This window comes from Chlorocebus sabaeus, chromosome X (genome assembly GCF_047675955.1).
Source record: "Chlorocebus sabaeus isolate Y175 chromosome X, mChlSab1.0.hap1, whole genome shotgun sequence".
Lineage (NCBI taxonomy): Eukaryota > Metazoa > Chordata > Mammalia > Primates > Cercopithecidae > Chlorocebus > Chlorocebus sabaeus.
The window spans coordinates 98,459,938-98,475,610 of record NC_132933.1 but is presented as its reverse complement, the minus strand read 5'-3'; the positions used below and the strand labels follow the sequence as shown (position 1 = coordinate 98,475,610).

Genomic DNA, 15,673 nt, shown 5'->3' with positions numbered 1-15,673 from the left:
CAGGAAACTTACAACCATGGCAGAAGGTGAAGGGGAAGCAAGGCATCTTCTTTACAAGGTGGCAGGAAGGAGAATGAACACAGGAGGAACTACCAAACACATAAAACCATCAGGTCTCATGAGAACCCACTATCACGATAAGAGCATGGGGGAAACCACCCCCATGATTCAATTACCTCCAGTTAGTCTCTCCCTTGACACGTAGGGATTATGGGAATTATGGGGTTTACAATTCAAGATTAGATTTTTGTGTGGGGACACAGCCAAACCCTATCAAGTCATGTCTTGAAAGCTGAGGAGTTCTCTGGGCAAGGGCGGTCAGCAGCATGTGGTCCAGGACCCAGCTATGTCGACCAGGCTGGTCTCGAACTCCTGACCCCAAGTGATCCGCCCTCCTTGGCCTCCCAAAGTGTTTGGATTACAGGTGTGACCCACTGCGCCTGGCCAGAGACAGACACCGTTTTTGGTACTCAGGTGTGCTCTATGTTTTTCTAGTGTTCAGTCAGGAATGACCCCTCCCCATCAGTAGTATGTTGAACACCACTATCATCCCTAACCTCAGTCACTCATCCTTCATGTTTCTAATGAGCAGTTACCATACTCTGATTAGTGGTATAGATTGCTGTACCTTCTTTAGCCTGGTTGTTTCCTGAAGATGGAACTGAGGCTGGGCGTGGTGGCTCATGCCTGTAATCCCAGCACTTTGGGAAGCCAAGGCGGGTGGACCACCTGAGGTCAGGAGTTCGAGACCAGCCTGGCCAACATGGTGAAGCTCCATCTCTACTAAAAATAAAATTAGCCAGGTGTGGTGATGCGCAGCTATAATCCCAGCTACTCGGGAGGCTGAGGCAGGAGGATTGCTTGAACCCAGGAGGCATAGGCTACAGTGAGCCAAGATCATGCCACTGCACTCCAGCCTGGGCGACAGAGTGAAACTCTATCTCAAAAAAAAAAAAAAAAAAAAAAAAGAAAGATGGAACGGAGTCACTCATTTCTCTGTCCCCAGCAGTGCCCCACACAGAGCTGGACACAAAGTAGGTCTCAAAAGAATTTTTTTTTTTTTAAGACAGGGTCTTGCTGTGGCACTCAGGCTGGAGTGCAGTGGTGTGATCTTGGCTCACTGCAGCCTTGAACTCCTGGGCTCAAGCAGTCCCCCCACTTCAGCCTCCCAAGTGCCTGGGATTACAGATGCAAGCCACCATGCCCAGCCAATTTTATTTTTATTTTTGAGACAGGGTCTTGCTCTGTTGCCCAGGCTGGAGTGCAGTGGTACAGTCTTGGCTCACTGCAACCTGCACCTCCTGGGTTCAAGTGATTCTCCTGCCTTAGCCTCCCAAGTAGCTGGGATTATAGGCACTCCCCACCATGCCTCGCTAATTTTTGTATTTTCAGTAGAGAAAGGGTTTCACCATGTTGGCCAGGCTGGTCTAGAACTCTTGACCTCAAGTGATCTGCCTGCTTCAGCCTCCCAAAGTGCTAGGATTACAGGCTTGAGCCACCGCACCCAGCTTCCCAGCTAATTTTTAACAGAATTATTTGTAGAGATGAGGGTCTCATTTTGATGCTTAGGCTGGTCTCAAACTCCTGGGCTCAAGTGATCCTCCTGCCTTGGCCTCCCAAACTGCTAGGATTACAGGCCTAATCCTAGTGAACCACTGTGCCCACTAGAATTTTTTTTTTTTTTTTTTGAGACAGAGTCTGTTACCAGGCTGGAGTGCAGTGGTGCGATCTTGGCTCACTGCAACCTCCGCCACCCAGGCTCAAGCGATTCTCTTGCCTCAGCCTCCCAAGTAGCTGGGACTACAGGTGCGTGCCACCACGCCCAGCTAATTTTTGTATTTTTAGTAGAGATGGGGTTTCATCATATTGGCCAGGATGGTCTCGATCTCTTGACTTCGTGATCTGCCTGTCTCGGCCTCTCAAAGTGCTGGGATTATAGACATGAGCCACTGCGCCCGGCCTACCTTTTCGTTTTATTCTTGTAAAGGCCATGCAAACTACCCCTTATCCATCTCCTATTTGACAGATGAGGAAACTGAGGCTGAGAGTTAACTAAGCACTTGCTGGAGTGTGGTGGGGCCAGAATTGGAGCCTAGTTCCACATGGTTCCAGGCTCCTGTTCTTACCCAAGCCTGTGTCCCTACCTTTTCTGTAGAAGTCTTTGGAGGTTCTCTGGGGGTCAAGACCTCATCGTTATGTTTTCTGTCCTTCCCTAGATTGGAGATCTCACTGAGTATTGCACCAATCCGAACCGTCATCAGATGGGGTGGGCTAAACGCAATGTGGACCACTGCCCTAAGAGCAACAATATGGTGGATGTCTGCTCAGTGGACCGCCGCCCAGTGCTGCAGAGGATCATGGAGACGGACCCGCTGCAACAGGGCCAGGCTCTGGCATCTGCCCTGAAAAATAAGAAGAAGATGCAGAAACGTGCAGGTGGGAGCCCCTGACCACCCCTGTGCTCTAAAGAGGGCCCACATGGGATCTGTTTTTTTTTTTTTTCTGGCTTACTGCAGCCTCTGTCCCTGGGTTCAAGCGATTCTCCTGCCTCAGCTTCCTGAGTAGCTGGGATTACAGGCACCAGCCACCATGTCTGGCTCATTTTTGTATTTTTAGTAGAGATGATGTTTTGCCATGTTGGCGAGGCTGGTCTGGAACTCCTGACCTCAGGTGATCCACCTGCCTCGGCCTTCCAAAGTGCTAGGATTACAGATGTGAGCCACCGCATGTGGCCCCACCTGGGATCTTGATTGGGGCTCCTGAATGAGTATCTCTCTGTGTCCAGCCCCAGTCTAGGGTTGGGGACAGGGATGAGCTAGGAGGCTCAACTACTAGCCACAGTGGTTCTCAAACTTCAGCTTGCATCAGGATTCCCTGGAGGGTTTGTTAAAATGTAGATTTCTGGGCCCCTCCCTCATAGTTTCTAATTGAGTAGGTCTTATGTGGGGCCTTTTAGAATTTATATTTCTAACAGGTTCCCAACTGATGCTATTTCTCTGGGGATCACATTGGGAGAACCACTGGCCTGCCTGGTCTATGTTTCAAATAACCATCATTTATTTATCAGGTACTCCGTATTTGTTAGGTAGCTTGCAGGCTATATATAATTTTTACTTTATCAATAGGCACTACACTCAAAATCCTACAGGTACAAGAGGATATACAGTAAAATCTCTCCCACTCCTTAGTCATCCAGACTGCCCCCTCGTCAGCCAGTTAGTTTCTTGTGTCTTTCCCGAGATAGACACACAAGCAAATATCTATATATTCTTTGTTCTCTTTTTCCACACAAATGCCAATCTACTGGACACATGGTTTCGCCCTATCATTTTTCCACTCAGTATATCTTAGGGATATGTCTACATTAATACACAAAAGAACTTCTTCCCCTTGTTTTAATGGTGGTACATTGTGTAGCTGGCCCATTTGGGTTTCCATGCTGTACTTATTTTCACTAACTCATTGCAAAAGTCTTACCCTTATCTGATAAGTGAGAAAACTGAAATTCAGAGACATTAAGTGACGCACTGAAGGTAAGACAACTAGTAGTTGATAGAGCCAAAATACAGACTTCGGGTTGATTGACCACATCAGCCCTATTCTTCAAACTAGATTGTGTTCTGTAACCAAACATACACAATCAGACATTCACTCTTGGCCTGGCTCCACACTGAGTCCTGGGAATTCAGATGAATTGCCCTGGAACTCCTAGTCTTATTAGGGAGTGGGGAGGAGACAAGAAAACAGACCTTGGCAGTATGAGCACATAGTAATCACATTGAGGACCCAGCAAGCACAGTGAGGGAACCTAACCCAGCCTGGGGATGGTGGTTGGATAGAGGTGATCAGGGAAGGCCTCCTGGAGGAGGTGAAGTCTGGGGGGCATCCTGAGAAACAACAGGGTATGTCTGGGGGATAGGAGGTGTGCGTGGTGAACATTCAGGCTTAGAGCCCCTATGGCCATGTTGCCTTTTGCTGTGAGAGCCTTGTTTTGAGGGTAATGGTAGAGCGCTAAGTTTAACACAGTAAAGTAAAATTATTGCTTTGGTATTTGGACAAAAATACTTGGAGCCCAGTGAGTCTGAAACCCTGAGATAGAAGCTATGTTGGGATCATTTCACAGATAGAAAAATGTATTGTCTACCTGTGAAGCTGAGCAGTGGCTTCCAGCACTCACCAGTTTTGTGGTAGTGTTTGGGGGTAAGTGAGCCAGTTCAGGAGCTTGGTGCAGACCAAGGTAGATGTAGGCCAGTGTCAGCAGGCCTCCTGGTGGCAAGCCAGCCACCAAAATACTGCCTATATTTCTCCATTTGCAGATAAAATCGCCAGCAAGCTGTCTGATTCCATGATGTCTGCTCTCGACCTCTCTGGCAATGCTGTTGATGGTGTTGGTGACTAATCGACTGATCTCACTTCCCTTCCGCTCCAAGCACCAGTTCCAGTGGTACGGGGGAATACCAGTGAAATAGTTTGGTTCTCCCTGAAGCATCTGCATATTGAAAGAACGCTTTCCCAACTATGTCTTTTCCCTTTCCTCCAGTAAAACAGTCCCGGCTAGGTGCCGTGGCTCACGCCTGTAATCCCAGCACTTTGGGAGACCGAGGTGGGTGGATCACCTGAGGTCAGGAGTTCGAGACCAGCCTGGCCAACATGGTGAAACCCCATCTCTCCTAAAAGTACAAAAAAAATTAGCCAGGCCTAGTGGCAGGTGCCTGTAATCCCAGCTACTTGGGAGGCTGAGGCAGGAGAATTGCCTGAACCTGGGAGGCGGAGGTTGCAGTGAGCCTAGACGGCACCATTGCACTCCAGCCTGGGCAACAACACGAAAATCCATCTCAAAAAAAAAAAAAAAAAAAAAAAAAAGTCCCAAGGGACTGCAGCTGCCAAATCCTATATCCTCTATTTAACCCCTACTCTGTTTTAGAAGAGAAGTAAAAGAAGTATCAGCAGAGCTCAGGTGCTAACATCTGTTGAGGGCTGACCTCCTACAAAACTCTGTCTACAAAATTCTCTTAGATAGGTGAATATGCCACTAGAGGTTGGACCTGGGGGTCCCTGCGAGAGGGTGAGGGTTTCTTTACCACCCCGCAGGAGATTTCAGTGGCAAGGCATGCCTGCCGTGGGCTTTGGGCCATGCATCTTCCAAGTCCATAGGTCTTCACCTGGGTGGCAGTGAGAGAAAGTAGAAAGTAATGAGCCTCCTGTGTCTCTGGAAGGTTCTAGGGATAGGGTAGAGGGAAGAAAAGAACAAACAAGCCTGGCTTGTGCTGAAGTGTGGTAGGCACTACCCTGTTTGTGTGAAGAGAAAACAAAGCACCTGTTAGTAGGGAGGCTTTGGGGGAAGCCCCGTCTTGGAGACATTTCTGGGCAGATTGTGAATTGGAGGAATCTCTTTAACTGAAGTACGCTGGCTGGACCCTGCCCTTGTGTGACCATGTCTCCTATTGCACTAGCATTTGAATTCCATGGCTCAAGAGGGTTCTTTTTTTTTTTTTTTGAGTCGGAGTCTTGCTCTGTTGCCCAGGCTGGAGTGCAGTGGCCGGATCTCAGCTCACTGCAAGCTCCGCCTCCTGGGTTCACGCCATTCTCCTGCCTCAGCCTCCCGAGTAGCTGGGACTACAGGCGCCCGCCACCTCGCCTGGCTAGTTTTTTGTATTTTTTAGTAGAGACGGGGTTTCACCGTGTTAGCCAGGATGGTCTCGATCTCCTGACCTCGTGATCCGCCCGTCTCGGCCTCCCAAAGTGCTGGGATTACAGGCTTGAGCCACCGCGCCTGGCCTCAAGAGGGTTCTAGTACCATTTATTCACAGACTGTATCCTCGAGAGAGCTGCTATATATGGGAGTGTACTAGCCAATTCCTTTTCCAGTGTCTGTAAGTCACCTCATTAAAATATAATTAGCTACCTCCTCTGGGAGATCCCACCCCATCAGACAAGGGCAGTGAGCCCAAGCAGTGCCAGAGGCCCTCAGAAAGGGACTAGGGTAGATGATTGCAGCTGAAACACAATCTTCTTTCTTTGCCAGGGTATTTTGGGGGTTTTGCCAATGACTTCAGTTCCCAGCAATTTACTTGAGTTGACACATTTGAAGTGGGTGGGCATAGCATTACTGCAGTCTTGGATGTCTACCCCAAACTTCCACACCATCCTTCGACCCACAGCTGCACCTTTATTTATTTATTTTGCTCCGTTGCCCAGGCTGGAGTGCAATGGCGTGATCTCAGCTCACTGCAACCTCTGCCTCCCGAGTTCAAGTGATCCTTCTGCCTTAGCCTCCCGTGTAGCTGGGATTACAGGTGCCTGCCACCACGCCAGGCTAATTTTTGTATTTTTAGTTAGAGACAATGTTTCACCATGTTGGCCAGGCTGGTCTTGAACTCTTGACCTCTAGTGATCCACTTGCTTCGGCCTCCCAAAGTGCTGGGATTACAGGCGTGAGCCACTGCACCCAGCCCCACAGCTGCATCTTAAACCTTGCCTTTGCCTCTGCCTTTCAAGCTGGTACCTCCTAATTTACATCCTAAGAATGGAACCATGTGACAAAGACTGGAGTGCCATTGGCTGCGGGCTGTTCAGGCAGGGAAGTACAGACCACTCTTTTATTCAGGGGCAACCAAAGGAGAGAATTACGTACTTGTTGAGTACAAACTGCACCAAGCCCTGGAGACCCATTACCACTTTTAACCCTCAGTACAGCTCTGCTAGTAAGGGATACGTCTCCCCATATGAAAAAAAGAAGTAATCTCAGAATGTTGGCCGAGCATGGTGGCTCACACTTGTAATCCCAGTTATGCAGGAGGCTGAGGCAGGAGAATCACTTGAACTCAGGAGACGGAGGTTGCAGTGAGTCAACATCACATCACTGCATTCCAGCCTAGGGGACAGAGTGAGACTTTGTCTCGAAAAAAAAAAAAGTTGACAGGATGGCCAGACCCAAGCGCGCATATTAAGTGGTGGTGCTAGGACTGGAACCCAAGCATGATTAAAACCCTATGCAGGCACTTTCCTCTATATTGTACTCCCTCCTTAACAAAGGAAGATTGATTAAGCCCCTACTTTGTGCCAGTCTCTGTTACCAAGTCCGTTAAATGCATTTTTTTCTTTTTTGGTTTAAAAAACTCTTTTTTTTTTTTTTTTTTTTTTTTTTTTGAGACGGAGTCTTGCTCTGTCGCCCAGGCTGGAGTGCAGTGGCCAGATCTCGGCTCACTGCAAGCTCCGCCTCCTGGGTTCACGCCATTCTCCTGCCTCAGCCTCCCGAGTAGCTGGGACTACAGGCACCCGCCACCTCGCCCGGCTAGTTTTTTGTAATATTTAGTAGAGACGGGGTTTCACCGTGTTAGCCAGGATGGTCTCGATCTCCTGACCTCGTGATCCACCCGTCTCCGCCTCCCAAAGTGCTGGGATTACAGGCTTGAGCCACCGCGCCCGGCCTAAAAAACTCTTTAGTTTCTTAAACTACTAGTTTTTAGTGTCTTGCTAAAACTACACTCAGTCCTCTTGAATAGGCTACAACTTATTTCACACGATCTCACTGAACTCTCCTGGTATGTATAGTGTTATAATGAAAAATTGCCTACCAGGACAGCTAAGTCTATTTTGCAACCATACAGTGTTTCGTAATTTAGCATTTAAAATACAGACAGTCCCTGACTTTTGGTGGTTTGATGTGGGATTTTTGGTGGAAAAGCAGTATACATTCAGAATGCACCTCTACTTATGATGGGGCTACTTCCTGGTAAACCCATTGTAATTTTCAAATTACGGGTTTATCAGGAGGTGGCGCCATCAGTAATGGAGAAGTGCTGGGAGGTAAATATTAGAAATGGAAGTATCTAAATAAGTAAGAAACAGCATGGGAGCATAATTTGGCCAAAATCAAACAAAACTAAAGTAGTCATGTCGGTAAGAATTTGGGACTGCAGGCGAGGTACAATGGCTCTCAACTGTAATCCCAGCACTTTGGGAGGCCAAGGCAGGCAGATCACTTGAGGTCGGGAGTTCAAGACCAGCCTAAACAATATGGCGAAACCTCATCTCTATCAAAAAAATACAAAAATTAGCTGAGCATGGTGTCTCATGCCTGTAGTCCCAGCTACCTGCGGGGCTGAGGCAGGAGGATCTCTTGAGCCCAGAAGGTTGACGCTGCATTGAGCTGAGATTGTGCCACTGCACTCCAACGTGGGCAACAGTGAGACTGTCTCAGGGAAAAAAAAAAAAAGAAAAATAGAAAAGACGTTGGGACTGCAGTTTCTCTACCTACAGCATATCTCAAAGGTTTTTTAATCTTAACTTTTTACCTTCATTTTTCAAAACAGTTAGGGTACAATTTACATATAGTAAAGTTCACTCTTTATAGTTTTAGTTATGTGAGTTTGTACAAACATATACAGGAGTGAACCACCACCACAATCAACATATAGTTGCATTACCCCCCCAAAACTCTCCAGGCCCTTTTGTAGTTAACTCCTACCCCCAACTCTCAGATTCTGCCAACCACTGATTTGTTTTCTGCCCCTATAGTTTTGCTTTAGCATGACTGTCATATCAATAGAATCATACAATGAGTAGGCTTATTTTATGCCTTCAGGTTTTAAAAATTACAAACATTTACATTACAGTAAAATTCACTCTGGTGTACAGTTCTATAAAGCTTTGATAAATGTGTAGAATTGTGTAACTGCCAATGCAATCAAGGTACAGAACAGTCCTCTTAGCCTCTCCCTATCAAATTCATGCCTGCTACTTTGTAGTTTTTCAAAACCAGTCCCCTACACCCAAACCCTGGCAGTCACTGTTTTTTTCCTTCGTTCTTTTTTTTTTTTTACTTTTGAGACGGAGTCTAGCTCTGTTGTCCAGGCTGGAGTGCAGTGGCGTGATCTCGGCTCACTGCAACCTCTGCCTCCAGGGTTCAGACGGTTCTCCTGCCTCAGCCTCTGGAGTAGCTGGGATTACAGGCGCCTGCCACCACGCCTGACTAATTTTTGTACTTTTTTTTTTTTTTAAGATGGAGTCTCACTTTGTTGCCCAGGCTGGAGTGCAGTGGCACGATCTGGGCTCACTGTAAGCTCCGCCTCCCAGGTTCACGCCATTCTCTTGCCTCAGCCTCCTGAGTAGCTGGGACTACAGGTGCCCGCCACCACGCCCAGCTAATTTTTTTGTATTTTTAGTAGAGACGGGGTTTCACCATGGTCTCGATCTCCTGACCTCATGATCCACCTGCCTCGGCCTCCCAAAGTGCTGGGATTACAGGTGTGAGCCACCACGTGCGGCCAATTTTTGTAATTTTAGTAGAGATGGCCTCACTGTGTTGGCCAGGCTGGTCTCAAACTCCTGACCTTATGATATGCCTGCCTTGGCCTATCAAAGTGCTGGGATTACAAGAGTGAGCCACTGCGCCTGGCCTTTTTCTTTGTTTTTTTTTTTTTTGTTGTTTGAGACGGAGTCTCGCTTTGTGGCCCAGGCTGGAGTGCAGTGGCCAGATCTCAGCTCACTGCAAGCTCCGCCTCCTGGGTTTACGCCATTCTCCTGCCTCAGCCTCCCAAGTAGCTGGGACTATAGGCTCCCGCCACCTCGCCCAGCTAGTTTTTTGTATTTTTTAGTAGAGACGGGGTTTTACCGTGTTAGCCAGGATGGTCTGGATCTCCGGACCTCGTGATCCGCCCGTCTCGGCCTCCCAAAGTGCTGGGATTACAGGCTTGAGCCACCACGCCCGGCCTCTTTGTTCTTATATTTTTGTCTTTTTTATTTTTTTGAGAAAGAGTCTCACTCTTTCACTGGGGCTGGAGTGCAGTGGCGTGATCTTGGCTCACTGCAACCTCTACCTCCCGGGTTCAAGCGATTCTCCTGCCTTAGCCTCCCGAGTAGTAGGGACTACAGGTGCCCACCACCATGCTGGGCTAATTTTTGTATTTTTAGTAGAGGTGGGGTTTCGCCACATTGGCCAGGCTGGTCTTGAACTTCTGACCTCAAATGATCCACCCACCTCGGCTTCCCAAAGTGCTGGGATTATAGGTGTGAGCCACCGTGTCCGGCCATATATTTTTGTCTTTTGAAGAATGTTATATAAGTGAAATAATATGGTATGTAGCATTTTGAGAGTGACTTCGTTTGCTATGAGTAATGCATTTGAGATTCATCCATGTTCCTCAGTATATTAATAGTTCTTATTTCTGAGTCACTCCATTGTGTAGATTTACTACTGTTTTTTCCCAGTTGAAGAATGTTTAGGATCTTTGCAGTTTTGGACAATTACAAGTAAAGCTGCTATAAACATTCGTATGCAACTTTTTGTGTTTTCATTTATCTATAGTAAATACCTAGAGTTGGATTGCTGGGATATATGGTAAGCATATGTTTGACATTTTAAGAAACTTCTAAACTGTTTTTCAAAGTGGTTCTACTATTTCACGTTCCCACCAGTATGAAAGTTTCAGTTCCACATCCTCTCTAGTACTTGGGGGTATCAATTTATTTTTTAAATTTTTTAATTTTTAAATTATTTTTTATAATATTTAAATAGAGATGGGGTCTCACTATGTTGACCAGGATGGTCTCAAACTGCTGGCCTCAAATGATCCTCCCATCTCGGTCTCCCAAAGTGCTAGGATTACAGGTGTGAGCCACCATGCCCGGCCAGGTTTTTTGACATTAGGTATGTAGTGGTATTTCATCGTTTTTATTTGTATCTTCTAATGATTTGAGCACATTTTATATGCTTATATGCTATCTACATATCTTCTTTGGCAGGGTGTTCACATCTCTTGCATATTTTGGGTTGTTTTATTATTTTTGAATTTTGAGGATTTTATGCTGGATACAAGGATTTTTTTTTTTTTTTTTTTTTTTTTGGAAACAGTCCACCCAGGTTGGAGTTGCAGGTTGGTGTAATCTCGGCTCACTGCAACCTCCGCCTCCTGGGTTCAAGCAATTCTCATGCCTCAGTCTCCTGAGTAGCTGGAATTACAGGTGCACGCCACCATGCCTGGCTAACTTTTGTATTTTTACTAGAGACGAGGTTTCACCATGTTGGCCAGGCTGGTCTTGAACCCCTGACTTCAAGTGATCCACCCACCTTAGCCTCCCAAAGTTCTGGGATTACAGGCATGAGCCACTGTGCCTGGCCAGTATCTTGTCTTCTCATTCTGTGGACAGTGTCTTTTTTTCATTATGGGAAAGCTTTATTGACACATTTGTTTTTATTTTTAAAAGTTAAGGTAAAATATACAGAACATAAACGTTACCATCTGATATGGTTTGACTGTGTCCACACCCAAATATCGAATTGTAGCTCCCATGATCCCCACACATATGTACCACATTTTCTTTATCCAGTCTGTTGTTGATAGACATTTAGGTCTATTCCATGTCTTTGGTATTGTGAATAGTGCTGCAGTGAATATATGTGTGCATGTGTCTTTATGGCAGAATGATTTATATCGTGCATAACCAAAACTGTACTTATTAAGCAATAACCTCCCAACCCCTTCTCCCCACAACCTCTGGCGGCTGCCATGCTACTTTCTGTCTCTGAATTTGAATGCCCTGGTAGTCATATAGTGGAATCATTAATATTTATCTTTTTGTGACTGGCTTATTTCACTTTGCATAATGTATTCAAGGTTAATATATGTTGTAGCCTGTGTCAGAATTTCTTTTCTTTTTAATGCTGAGTATTATTCTATTGTATGTATATACCACATTTTATTTATCCATGCATTCACTGATGGACATGTGCATTGCTTCCACCTTTTGGCTATTGTGAAAAATGCTGTTATGAAGATGGGTATGGAGATCTCTCCCCTTTTTTTGAGACAGGATCTCACTCTGTCACCCAGGCTGGGGTGCAGTGGTGTGATCATAGCTCACTGTAGCCTCGACACCTGGGCTCAAGCAAACCTCCCACCTCAGCCTCCTGAGTAGCTGGGACCACAGGCATGTGCCACCATGGCTGGCAAATTTATCAATTTGTTCTTCTATGGATCATGCTTTTTGTGTTACATCAGAGGAGTCTTTGCTTAACATGAGATCACAAAGGTTTTCTCCCATGTTTCCTCCTAAAAGTTAGAGTTTTAGGTTTTACATTTAGGTCTGTGATCCATTTTAAGTCAATTTTTGTATATGGTGCAAGGTATGAATCTATGCTTTTTAAAAAAATACGGTTACCCAATTTTTCTAGCAGCGTGTGCTAAAACTTTGCTAAAGTCACTTAGTTCTAGTAGCTTTTTTTTTGCAGATTTCACCAGACTTTCTACATAGATAATCATATCTTCTGTGAATAAACATGGTTTTATTTCTTCATTTCTAATATTTATGTCTGCATTTTTTTTTTTTTTTTTGGTCTTATTTTAGTCGCTGGGACTTCCAGTACTACATTGAGTAGGAGTGGTGGCTGGGTGCAGTGGCTCATGCCTGTAATCCCAGCACTTTGGGAGGCTGAGATGGGCTGATCACGTGAGGTCGGGAGTTTGAGACCAGTCTGACCAACATGGAGAAACCCTGTCTCTACTAAAAATATAAAATTAGCCGGGTGTGGTGGCACATGCCTGTAATCCTGGCAACTCAGGAGGCTGAGGCAGGAGAATCACTTGAACCTGGGAGGCAGAGGTTGCAGTGAGCCGAGATCGCGCCATTATACTCTAGCCTGGGCAACAAGAGCAAAACTCCATCTCAAAAAAAAAAAAAAAAAAAAAAAGGAATGGTGAGCACAGGCATCCCTGTCTTGTTTCTGACTTTGGGGGAAAGTATTCTTTTTTTTTTTTTTTTTTTTTTTTTTTTGAGACGGAGTCTCGCTCTGTCGCCCAGGCTGGAGTGCAGTGGCGCAATCTCGGCTCACTGCAAGCTCCGCCTCCCGGGTTCACGCCATTCTCCTACCTCAGCCTCCCGAGTAGCTGGGACTACAGGTGCCCGCCACTGCGCCCGGCTAATTTTTTTCTATTTTTTAGTAGAGACGGGGTTTCACCATGGTCTCGATCTCCTGACCTTGTGATCCGCCCGCCTCGGCCTCCCAAAGTGCTGGGATTACAGGCGTGAGCCACCGCGCCCGGCCTTGGGAAAAGTATTCTTTCTGCCTTTAACCGTTAAGTATGTTAGATTTTTGTATTGCCCTTTACTAGTATGAGGTGCTAAGGGTTTGTTTTAGGAATGGATGTTAGATTTTCTTAAATGTTTTTATGCATCTATTGAGATGATTACATGGTTTTTCTTTTGTGGTTTGTTTTTAATGTATTTTTAATAAATTATATTGATTGATTTTCTTACGATAAACCAATCCTGCATTCTTGTGATAAACCTCACTTTGTCATGATGTATTCTTTTTTTTTTTTTTCCTTTTTTGTGAGATGGAGTCTCACTCTGTCACCCAGGCTGGAGTGCGGTGGTGTGATCTTGGCTCACTGCAACCTCTGCCTCCTGAGTTCAAGTGATTCTCCTGCCTCAGCCTCCCGAGTAGCTGGGACTACAGGTGAGTGTCACCACACCCGGCTAATTTTGTATTTTTAGTAGAGACGGGGTTTCACCATGTTGGCCAGGCTGGTCTCAAACTCCTGACCTTGTGATCCACCTGCCTTGGGCTCCCAAAGTGCTGGGATTACAGGCGTGAGCCATTGCGCCCGGCCTATTCTTTTAATATATTGTTGGAAGCTATATTAGTTTCTATTGCTGGTGTAAAAATTTAGCACAGACTTTGTGGCTTAAAACAACACAAATCTATTATACTACACTTATAGAGGTGAGAGGTCCCAAATGCGTTTCACTGGGCCAAAATCGTTGTTGTCAGAGTTACACTCTCTCCAGAGACTCTAGGGGAGAATCCATTTCCTTGCCTTTTTCAGCTTCTAGAGGCTGCTTAGATTCCTAGAATAATGGCTTCTTTCCTCATCTTCAAAATAACAATATAGTATCCTTTTTTTTTTTTTTTTTTTGAGATGGAGTCTCACACTGTTGCTCAGGCTGGAGTGCAGTGGCGCGATCTCCGCTCACTGCAACCTCTGCCTCCTGGGTTCTAGCAATTCTCCTGCCTCAGCCTCCCAAGTAGCTGGGATTAAAGGCATGCGCCACCATGCCCAGCTAATTTTTTGTATTTTTGGTAGAGACAGGGTTTCACCATGTTGGCCAGGCTGGTCTCGAACTCCTGACCTCGTGATCTGCCTGCCTCAGCCTCCGAAAGTGCTGGGATTATAGGCATGAGCCACCATGCCCGGCCAACAGTGTAGTATCTTTACTCTTTTCTGAACCTCTCTTCCAATCCTTATATCTTCTCTGACTTTGATCTGCCTCTCACTTATAAGGACTCTCGTGATTACTTTGGATGTGTTGGGATCATCTAGGATAATCTCCACATGTCAATATCCTTAAGTTAATCACATCTGGAAAGTTCCTTTAACCATGTAAAGTAACATATTCAAAAGTTTTGGAGATTAGGACCTGTAGATCTTTGAGGATGGGAGGCATTATTCAGCCTACCGCAGATTTAATTTGATAAATTTTTGCTTAGAATTTTTGCATCTACATAAGGATATTGGTCTGAAGTTTTCTTTTGTTTAATGTCTTTATCTTTGGTATCGGGGTAATGCTGACCTCATAGAATGGGTTGAGAAGTGTTTCCTGTTTTTGGAAGAGTCTGTGTACAATTGGTATCATTTCTTAAATTTTAGAATTTACCAGTAAGTTTTATTTGTGGGAAGGTTTAAGACTACAGTTTCAATTTTTAAAATATATATAGGGCTATTCATATTATATTTCTTCTTGTGTGAGGATTGGTAATTAGTATTTTAAAGAAAGTTCTTCATTTCATGTAATTTGTCAAATTAATTTTTGTAAGGTTGTTAATATCCTCTTATCATTTCGTATAAATTGTTGAAATGATTCTAAAATTGATAAGGAAATGCATAGTAGTCAGAATGTAGTCAAAGCAACTCTGAAAAAGGAACCAAGTTGGAAGACTAACACAATATGATACTACTTTTGTCATTCCTGATATTAATAGTTTGTGACTTTTTCCCCTTGATCATCTGACTCAAGATTTATCAATTGTATTGATCATCTCAAAGAACCACATTTTGGTTTAATTGATTTTCTTTATTTTCTGTTTTCTAATTCATTGGTTTCTGCTTTATCTTTATTGTTTCCTTTTGCTTATTATCCAAAAAAGTTTGTGATTTTTGTGTTACTTAGAACTGTGTTATTTAAATTCCACATATCTGGACATTTCCCAGAGATCTTTCTGCTATTGACTTCTAATTTAATTACATTATGGTAAAGGAATGTACTTTATATGACTTGAATATGTTAAAATATATCAAAACTTGTTTCATGGCCCAGAATATGGTCTGTATTGGTAATATGTTTCATGTGCACTTGAGAAGAATAAGTTTTGCTGTTGTTGAGTACAGTCTTCTATAAATGTCAACCAAGTTAAGTTGGTTGATAGTGTTGCTCATGTCCACTATATCCAGGCTGACTTTATGCCTACTTGTTCTATCAATTATTAAGACAGGACTATTGGAGTCCCCAATGATAATTGTGGGTTTGTCTGTTATTTCTTGTAGTTCTATCAGTTTTTATTTAATTGATTTTGAACCTTTCATGCTAAGTGCATAGACCTTTAGGATTGTCATGTCCTCTTCATTAACGGACCCCACCATCATTATGAAATGAACTTCCTTATATTCTTTGT

The 15,673-nt window shown here is 44.7% G+C and overlaps 1 protein-coding gene across 1 annotated transcript in view; it reads left to right on the top strand.

Moving 5' to 3' along the window:
• The window catches only part of GNL3L (G protein nucleolar 3 like), a 40,113-nt gene extending 29,839 nt beyond the window's left edge, over positions 1 to 10,274 (top strand). The window contains exons 15-16 of the mRNA XM_007991804.3: positions 2,217 to 2,436; positions 4,317 to 10,274. Coding sequence (XP_007989995.2) covers positions 2,217 to 2,436; positions 4,317 to 4,399 — 303 coding nt within the window. The 3' untranslated portion in view covers positions 4,400 to 10,274. The remainder of the gene's footprint in view (positions 1 to 2,216; positions 2,437 to 4,316) is intronic.
• The last annotated feature ends 5,399 nt before the right edge of the window (positions 10,275 to 15,673 follow it).